The sequence below is a fragment of the Bradysia coprophila genome, unplaced genomic scaffold (assembly GCF_014529535.1).
Source record: "Bradysia coprophila strain Holo2 unplaced genomic scaffold, BU_Bcop_v1 contig_561, whole genome shotgun sequence".
Taxonomy (NCBI): domain Eukaryota; kingdom Metazoa; phylum Arthropoda; class Insecta; order Diptera; family Sciaridae; genus Bradysia; species Bradysia coprophila.
The window spans coordinates 298,531-308,819 of NW_023503807.1; the positions used below are offsets into that span (position 1 = coordinate 298,531).

At 38.6% G+C, this 10,289-nt stretch overlaps 1 protein-coding gene across 2 annotated transcripts; it reads left to right on the top strand.

Moving 5' to 3' along the window:
- The first annotated feature begins 827 nt into the window (after window positions 1-827).
- Window positions 828-10,289, top strand: LOC119083161 (E3 ubiquitin-protein ligase COP1-like). 2 transcript variants are annotated; one of them, XM_037192805.1, is made up of 8 exons: window positions 828-1,058; window positions 1,235-1,350; window positions 8,435-8,586; window positions 8,646-9,113; window positions 9,188-9,280; window positions 9,341-9,435; window positions 9,496-9,790; window positions 9,854-10,289. In XM_037192805.1, exons 1-8 carry the CDS (start codon window positions 978-980, stop codon window positions 10,090-10,092), a joined length of 1,539 nt encoding a protein of 512 aa, XP_037048700.1. In that variant the 5' UTR covers window positions 828-977; the 3' UTR covers window positions 10,093-10,289. The 2 variants fall into 2 exon arrangements, with proteins under 2 accessions (XP_037048700.1, XP_037048699.1); XM_037192804.1 differs by lacking the exons at window positions 8,435-8,586; window positions 8,646-9,113; window positions 9,188-9,280; ... (1 more) ...; window positions 9,496-9,790; window positions 9,854-10,289 and adding an exon at window positions 3,132-5,471.

Consider the following 10,289-nt stretch of genomic DNA (forward strand, 5'->3'; position numbering starts at 1 on the left):
AAAAATACATTTCAACGCTTCATTGTATGAAAATGACGCTACGTTAGAAAGACCTCCGCATTTTCCATTTTGAATTTCGAACGCACTTACGGCGTGAATTAGTAGCGCACTTACGGGATTATTAATCTTAAGCTGTACTTATCAAGGCGAGCAAGAAACACATCTTGTTAGAGCCCAAAATGAAAGTCGTAATAATAATATAAAAATAACCAAGGTAAGCCATGTAAACTTTGGGAAGATCACGCTCAAAAGTTTATTTGTTCACAGAAATTTTATGACTGACCCACCACACTTGACCATAAAATGTCATATTTCACAATGAATGTCAACAAGGTATGGTTGAATGTCAAACTTTGTATGAAGCGGAGGACATAGCGATTTCATATAAACAAACTCACCTCTCATGTAAGGTGAGTTTGTTTATATGAAATCGCCATGTCCTCCGATTTGTATGAACAGACCATACCTGATTTGTACATTCATTGATATTTCATACAAAAATTCACCTAACGTGATGATTATCGTTGCCGTAATGATGTTCTTGTTTTCTTGTATATGTCACTTGGCGTTCGTTTGAGGGAAAACCGGCTACACGCGTCACAATTGGTTCAATTTGTATAACTTTTAACGTACTTTAATTACTTGATTATTTCATTTTGATCCCTTTTGAATGGAAATTAAGAACAACAATTATAGTCAAATTTTATCGGGTAGCATAATCATTTTGAATTTGATCGTTTTGCCAAAATTAATATGCTGCACGCTACACCATTGCAGTGCATACAAGAAAATCTAACTTGACAAAACAAAATTCTCTATAATTTGAAAAACATTTGAAGCGTTTTAGAAGTGTCATTGCCGTGGCGAAAATTAATTTAAGTTGGCTGTGGATACGAACATAGCCTAAATTTGACTAAAAAAAATTCATTCCACTTCATTTTATCTCGTTTGCTTATCATGATCGGTTGAATAATATAATGGCAATATTGTCGTCATTTTTGATTAAACAGTCCAGTTCATTATTTCGAAGCAGATTTTACAGTTCAATGACGGATAGAGTGAGTACTCAAAAATAAAATTTTACATTTTGCCATTTTTTTTTGCTCCAGATTGAACAGAAAGTTCATCAAACTTCTTTAGAAGTGCATTTTGTTTGCAAAACATTTCTGCGAGGAGCTATACGAGGTGGAGCGTTGCATTTATTTTATTTTTATTTTTTTTTTCATTACACCAGCGTGGTCTCGTTTTGGGTGTTTACACCAGTGAAGGAAATGATGATATTTCACTGACTCCATATGCAAAGAAATACAATGAAAGTACATCTGGAGAGCTACTGAAGCAGATAAGCATGTAAGTGAGTTTTTATGGTGATTGAAAAAAATATTTTCTGTTCCAGAAAAGAACCTTGTAAATAAAAATGTGTGAAATTTAATGTGAACAATAATCGCTGCATGGCTGCAATTTCTTCGCAGTGAAATGACCTTGATCCATTTTCTACCAATTCCTTCCCTTCAATTCCATCACTTCCCTACTTTCTACAAATTTGTAGTCTAGTCGCTGCTCGCAAATAAGTGTTGAAATCGAGTGTAAAACATTTTTATTACTGCCGGCAATCGCGTTACTCTGACACTCTGGAGTTTAGATCATAAAAAATTAGCAAAAGAAATTTTTGCATACTACCTCCGGGTACCGTTGCAGGTTGTCGAGGTCATGACTCAGTCGTGTGGTTTTCAAGCGTCTTTACAATGTTGAATAGCTAAATTTGGAAAGTACTGTGTAACATAGATAACGGCAAGCGGTAAGACGGCCATTTTTCATACGAAATTGATCTGATTGAACACTGAAATGTATGTCGACCTATGAAAACGTACTTGTAAGGGCGTCAAGTCAAGGGCGTGTGTTTGAATTACTTTCCGTTTTGTTGGAAATTTGAAGTTTTTTCATAGAAATTCTCTTGTTCTTACTACCTCAACAGTAGTAGCAAATTTAATTCATCTCATCTTTTCAATGTATCAGTTTTGAGGTGTCGCCCTGACCTAATTTAATTAAAGTTCAATTTAGTGTGCTGAAAACAAACGAAAATACGTCAGATCAGACACCAAGTTTTGTTTCGGCTACGAACACGCTATGGATACTACTAAGTCCATAAATGTTGAAGGAATGCAGAATTTCACTTTTAAGTTGAACGGTACGGTGACATTAATGGCTTTCCAGGACTATTCAGTCCCACGCGAGTTTTGAGACCTCACTGAGTTTCAGACAATAATTGTGTTCGTTGCAATGTTGGACGCTGCTAACAGGCATGAGCGCCGACGGAACTGGTCTTGTTACAAGCAAGTCTCTAAGTCTAAGGTTCACTAACACGTCAAGTTTTATTGCCTCAAAACTTGAACTAAATGGAAAATCATGCTCCAGTACACTCATTTAACTCATTAAGAAAATGGTTTTCGATAAGAAATCGAAAGCTCACGAAAATCAAGTAAAAATTGAAAAGAAAAAAAAATCGAGAAAATTCGCAAAGATCGATAAAGTTTTCTCAAATTTGTGAATTAACTGATTGTGCGCCTTCGGCTCGTTCCGCAAAGGTCATACTTGCCAAAACAACAAACTTAGAAGCGAGGACGTAATATACCATTCTGGGAAATTCATGAAAATTCAAGAAAATTTTCAAAATTTTCTTAATTTTGTAAAAAAAATTCAAAAAGTACTTGAGCTGCTTAGGATCAACAGGAATCTCGGTTTTCAAAATTATTTCACCCATTCACCTTTCGAAATCTTTATTTCATTTTCCAGCCGTTTCAAGCCGGCTTGAGCCGTGTTTTTGGCACCGGCGGCGGCTTGATCGGCGGCTTATTTTCGGCGGCGCTCATGCCTGGCTGCTAATTCGTACGATAATCTAATTCGTTCGTATATCATGCGAATTGTGAAGTTTTCTTGTTCGAAATATCGAGATTTTGTCGAACAGGTCTAATCTTGGAAAACGATGCGGTTTTGATCTGAAACGAAAATTTTCCTGAAATTTATCAAACTTGAAAAATCTATGCCTTTAAACCTTTTCACTTCACTCTCACTACTACCTAAAGTAAAATTTGTGAAATAAAATTACCTCAACCACGGCATTTTTGTTTCAGATCATCTACATCGTTCTCCGAGTCCAACATCTAAATCGTAACTGAATTTAAATCCATAATAAAACAACACACGCCCCACCAAAAACCAATCGCTATAATCTCCACAACGTATCATCATGTCGTCATCATTACGTCCAGCGTCGTCAATAGGTTCCGCTGACGGCACTAAGCCCGAAAGTGGATCTTCTTCGCTGGCAAAACGTCCCGCCGCCCTGAACGGCATCAGCTCAACCGTTGACGATAAAAATGTCGACTTTTTGTGCCCCATCTGTTTCGATTTGATAATCGAGGCGCACATTACCCGATGTGGTCACACGTTTTGTTATCAGTGCATCAACTATTCGATCGATTCGTGTAAACGATGTCCGAAGTGTAATGCGCCACTGACATCATCCGATCAAATATTCCCGAATTATTTGCTGGGTGAATTGATCGCAAAATATAAAGTGAAGGTTCAACTGCAAGAGCACATTGGTAAAGCGGGTAGTCATTCAGCCAGCGATGGATTGAAACAATTTTTGACCAACGAATCGGAGAAACTAACTTTACCGGATGTGAATGTTATGCTCGACATATTGACGCAACGTAAAGAGCGATTAGAGTCCGAATCGAATACAGCCCAGAACAAACTATTGTTTGAATTTTTGAAACATTTGTTACGACAAAAAGAGGAACAAAAGGCTCAGATTACGAAAGAAATAAAATTGGTTCGTGGTGACCTAAGCGAAGTGCAACAATTACTCAAAACTGAACACAGTGACGATATTCCAATGAATCAAGAAATTGCTCAAATGCTGGACAGCATGGAAACGAAAAATGCGCTGAGTAGTGAGGATGGCTTCAATTCATTAATATGTGAATCGATGTCAGCCAACTTTGTATCGCGTAAACGACGAATGCATGCGCACTTTGAGGATTTTGTTAAATCATACTTTTCGGTACGTACTCGCGAATTGTATGTGGCCACCACCGATGACCAACAACCACCGACTCATCAAGACGATGGCGCAGCGAAGGCCGTCGCGAATCCCGGACTGGATGAGTTTCGGGACAACTTAGTGAAATTTTCCAAATACAATACCCTGCGACCATTAGCCACGATGCATTACTCGAATGACTTGCACAATAATTCGACAATTGTGTCCACCATAGTGTTCGACAAAGACAATGAATATTTTGCCATTGGCGGTGTAACGAAACGAATCAAAATTTTCGACTACCTAGCAGTTATCAGAGACACAGTGGATATTCACTATCCTGTCGTGGAGATGATATCGAATAGTAAAATATCGTGCATCACCTGGAATTCCTACCATAAAAACATACTGGCGTCTAGTGATTATGAAGGTGCTGTAAGCATATGGGACGTACAGACTGGTAGCCGAACAAAAACGTTTCACGAACACGAAAAACGTTGCTGGAGTGTGGATTTTAATGATGTTTCCTGCCATCTGATCGCATCCGGATCGGACGATGCACGCGTTAAACTCTGGTCAATAAACGAGGAAAACTCCATAGCCACGCTGGAAGCGAAGGCGAACGTGTGTTGCGTGAAATTCAATCCAAAAAGCTCGTGCCACCTAGCCTTCGGATCCGCCGATCACGATGTACATTATTACGATTTGAGGAACATGAACAAAGCACTGTGTATTTTCAAGGGGCATCGGAAAGCCGTTTCTTATGTTAAATTTCTGAACACAGAAGAGATTATATCAGCCAGCACCGACAGTCAACTGAAATTGTGGAACGTCAATAAACCACCGTATTCGCTGCGATCGTTTGTCGGACATGTGAATGAGAAAAATTTCGTTGGATTAGCGACGGACGGAGATTACGTAGCGTGTGGCAGTGAGGACAATTCGTTGTACATTTACTACAAAGGGCTGTCGAAGCAATTATTCAATTACAAAATCGACGGTGATAAGTTAACCGATTCGGAACGGTCGAACGATTTAAACGAATTTGTGTCGGCCGTTTGTTGGCGCAAAAACTGCAATGTCGTGTTGGCCGCAAACAGCCGAGGGCTCATAAAAGTGCTTGAATTGGTTTGATTTTATTGAGCTGGAGAAACTTTGTGTTTTATCCAATTCGAAAACTTTATTGACGAAAAAAGACTCACAGAAAAACTGTTTTTTTAGAGATACAGAAAGAGAGCAATAGTGTTGTGTAGGTTATACTAGCATGTAGTATCAGTTCTTAATTTTTCATTATTATTTTTTGTTTAACTTTTACTGTTAAATTGAACATACAAATTAAAAGACTTTAGTAAATGTTAAATACATCAAGGGTGCTGAAACGAAAAATTTATTCGATGTTTTAACTGTGAATCAATTAGAAAAATTATGAAGATGAAACAAAGGTTTTTTACTTTTTCTCAGACAAAAATCAACTCACTTCATCGTTTAGTTGTTAAATTTGCACATAATTCGGTTCCCATGATCCCATTAAGAAGTCTTCAAAATATCTCAGCAGTCTATATGCAAGTCGTCTATTAGACATAGCACAAAAATGAGGGGACACGCGTGTGGAAATTCACGCTATCCGCGATATCCTGGATACCGGGAAGTTTTCAGAAAAATTTTATAGATACCGGGAAATCGAAAAAATCGTGAAAAATATGTGGCGAAAAATCAAATTTACGATTTTAGATACCGGGAAACTTGACTCGGATACCGGGAAGAAAACAAAATTTCCACACGCGGGGGACAATTGCAGAGATTTGGAACTATACTTTCGCGTGTAAACCCTATGCATTTCTCACTTTCCGACAACAACTCCGTCGTTTTTCCAGGTCCATTAGGCGATTTCCCCTCGATTTATGGATTTGAAATACTTTTTACTTATGGCAATCCTGAAAGCCTTAAGAGTGATATCGCCAAGACTTCAGGTGATTGGGGAACAAGCGGTCTCCGATTTTAATGAGTGATAGCTCATTCGATTCGTCGTTTAATTCTAGCGAACACGTATCTGCAATTTTTTTGAAAAAAAATTTACTTTCTGTGAAAAAGGTTCAAAAGTGAGGACATGTCAGAGGGTAACGAAAACAGTTTTTTGGCAATAACTCAAGAAACAATTATTTTAAATTATTGTAATGATGTACGAATGTCGGCCTTGGAAAGACCTACAATTAGAGTATACGCACAGCTTGGTGCGAGTATATCCGCGAGAGTTATTACTAATAATATATTGAATGTTCGGAGAGTCCACCTTCTCTGCAGCGTCTATGTTCCGCGGAACTGAGTGTGGGTTGTTGTAGCTGGCCTCACCCACTATCGTCCCACATATAAATGAAACCAGTACTTTTGTGCTGCAAGCCTACCGAAGTCTTGTAAAAAAAGTTGGTGCCAAAATGCAGATTTTTTCCTTCTTTCTGTGGGCCCAACTGCTGGAACAGCGTCTGGAACGCTTCTACGGGAGTAATTTCATCCAGTGTTAGTAATATCAAGAGAAAAATTATTAAATTTTTCTCGGCGGAGTTTACTCAAATAAAGTGTTAGCGTGTAGGGCATGATCTCAGGACTCCGGAACAATAATTAGTTTTTTTTATGTGGAACAATATTTGCTACGGGAGGGGAGTTCGGAAAACCATTTGCTCTCAGTTGATCATATCGTTTTTCAAAACTTCCATCCCGTAGCAAATATTGGTCCGGTTGAAAAACTAATTACTGTTCCAGAGTTGTAAGATCATGCGCTATACGCTAACACTTTATTTGACTAAAATCCGCTTAGAAAAATTTAATAACTTTTCACTCGAATTACTAACACTGGATATGTTGTAACGATCTATGTTCGCGACATAGCGAAGCGTATAAGGAAACAGAATGGTAGACTATATGAAATTATTCCCGTAGAAGCGTTCCAGACGCTGTTCCAGTAGTTGGGCGTACAGAAAGAAGGAAAAAATCTGCATTTTGGCACCAACTTTTTTTACAAGACTTCGGTAGGTTTGCAGCACAAAAGTACTGGGTTCATTTATATGTGGGACGATAGTGGGTGAGGCCAGCTACAACAACCCATACTCAGTTCCGCGGAACATCGAAGCTGCAGAAAAGGCGGACTCTCTGATCATTCATTATATTTTTAATAATAAATCTCGCGGATCTACTCGCACCAAGCCGTGCGTATACTCTACCTGTAGGTCTTTTCAAGGCCGACAATCGTACAACATTACAATAATTTAAAATAATTTTTTCTTGAGTTATTGTCGAAAAACTTTTTTCGGTACCCTGTGACATGTGTTCACTTTTGAACACTGTTCACAGAAGTAAATTTTTTTTCGAAAAAGTGAAAGATACGTGTTTCCTAGAATTAAAAGGCGAATCCAACGAGCTATCACTCATTAAAATCGGAGACCGCTTGTTTCCAAAGTTAAAAAAATCACCTGAACTTTTGGCGATATAACTCTTAAATCGAAAGCTTCATATCGTTTCCAAATTATTGTGGACAAGTATGAAAATTGAGAAGTCTCGGATACTGATGAGATTGTGTTGTTTTCCAATACACAAAATGTTTTGTTTTGTAATAGTTATTTGCATCACTTGGATTGAAACCACGAAATTACAGTGTACGTGTATACGACTTCGTCTCGACGAAACATACGTATACTTATGCAAAAATTATTCTCTCGGTATACGAATTATACGAATATGCACACAATTTTACACTCGTCACACCATGAAATACACAAACAACAAAACCAAATATAATACACACCGTTGAACTTGAATGTATAGAAGAAAAATGAGAATAAAAACGAAACCGAAAATAAGCGATATAAAGCCGAACGTGTTGATTGTTCGATGTGCATCACACTACTCGTTGACACGGAGAGTAAGCTCCGCCTTCATATCAAATTTCTCTCTTTGACGAATAACATAAACAAACTCCACCATTAAGGAAAACATCGCCTGGATCCCTAGACCTGTTTGCAAGGACTGCTGAGTAAAGGTCTGCTAAAAAAGTGTGGTTTCCGATAACTTTTGACGCGTGATATTCAGTGTTTTCATGGTTTGGCGAGTGTAAAAGTATAGAGACTAGCCGTGAGATTTTTGTTTATGTTTGTCGATGATTTCACGATTTTGAACAGGGTAATGTAACTTCAAATTTTATATTTTGTTAAATCTACTGTTTTAATTGCTCCACATCGTACTACATGTCAACGGTTTCATATCCAACTTTTTCAAGAGTATCCTCAGCAAATGTTTTTTAAATTAAAATCTTGGGACATTAGGACGTGCCTAATATTTTCTGAATCTCTGCTCCTCGAAATGAAAGTCACCGAAAATGATTTTTTTGTTTTGCAGTGGTGGACCGATAAAAGGTGGATCGTCGCGAGTATTTTGGGGAATTGGACCATTTCCAGCTGTTGCCGTTGCCGGTCTTGGGGATGCTGCATCTTGGAGTGAGCTCGACGAAATCAACGGTGTCAAAGAAAATGTTCGTATTGCGGCTGCTGGTAAGAGACTAACAAAAAATCGTCGATCCTTTTCTGTCATAAGTCCGTTTTTTTATCAGCTGGAACCAAAGCACTTTTATCGGAAAAAATAACAAACATATCCGTTGAGGACTTGAACTGTGCTAAGAGTGCTGCAGAGGGAGCGGTTTTAGGTGCTTTCAAGTATCAAGGACAAAAGTTCCCAGCGAAACGCTCACCAACGGCCACGATTAGCTTAGCTGACGGCGCAAATGGTTTAAATGAATGGAACGCTGGATTCATATTGGCAAACACTCAGAACTGGAGTCGTACGCTAATGGACACACCAGCTAACTTAATGACACCAACGATTTTTGCCCAGAATGTCAAAGAGAAAATGATTCCGCTGGGTGTGGCAGTCGATGCTCATAATCGGGAATGGGCCGAGCAACAAGGAATGGGAGCGTATCTATCGGTTGCTCGAGGCAGTGCAGAACCACCTATTTTCTTGGAAATTACATACAACGGCTCATCCGGTGATCAGAAACCGATTTGCCTCGTTGGTAAAGGTAAGGGACTCTCTTACTATTAGGTGAATGTGTGCAATAAATTGATGTTTACCTAAATGTTTAATCGTTTAAAGGAATCACTTTCGACTCTGGTGGCATAAGTATAAAGCCGGCTTCCAAGATGGATGAAATGAGAGGTGATATGGGCGGTGCAGCCGTCGTTGCAGGTAAAAATTGAATGCTATTTTTGATACAGAAATACGATTTGAAAAAGGAATTTGTTACAGGAACTATTGCTGCCCTAGCTGAACTGAAAGTTCCAGTGAATGTTAAAGGGCTTATCCCATTGACTGAAAATATGCCTAGTGGAACTGCTACCAAGGTACTTTAAACATTCCACTGAAATTCTGAGACACAAGAAAATTAATTTTTATCAAATCAGCCCGGCGATGTCGTATTTGCCATGAACGGAAAAAGCATTTGTGTAGATAATACCGACGCTGAGGGACGTCTAGTTTTGGTGGATGCAATCTGCTATTCGGAAAAGTTCAATCCAAAGTATGTGCTGGACATTGCCACATTGACTGGTGCCATAAGAGTTGCATTGGGTGATTGTGTTGCCGGTGCGTTTTGCAGCCGAAACGAATTGTGGTCTCATTTGCATCGTGCGGGAAGTGAATCGGGCGATCGTATGTGGCGTATGCCCCTTTTTAAGCATTATACGTCCCAAATGACAGGTTTGTAATTGTTAGTTTGAAAAAATATCTAAGTTACTGATCCTACCCTGTCTATTTACATAGAATATGATTCGTACGATGTGAATAATGTTGGTAAAAACGCTGGCGGTGGCTCATGTACCGCTGCTGCATTTATACGTGAATTCGTGCCGAAGGACGTGCCTTGGATACATGTAGATATGGCTGGAATTATGGGAAATTGTACCGATCAAACATACACTGGCACGAAGGGAATGACTGGCAGACCAATGCGAACACTTGTCGAATTTGTTTGCAGTGAAGCCGGTCTTCGCTCAAAGTAATTTTGCAATTCAACCAAAAAACACAAAATAGAGTTTTAGATTTTTTCTTGTTGATTTTCGTGCATTTCGCCCATTCTGGGGAAGCATTTTAATTTTTTTTAGTAAGTCTTATTTCAGGACTTTATTAATAAAATTTACAATTTTTGTTTAGAAAGGAGGTAATAAACCTCATTTTAATGGTTAAATAATTTGAGCCA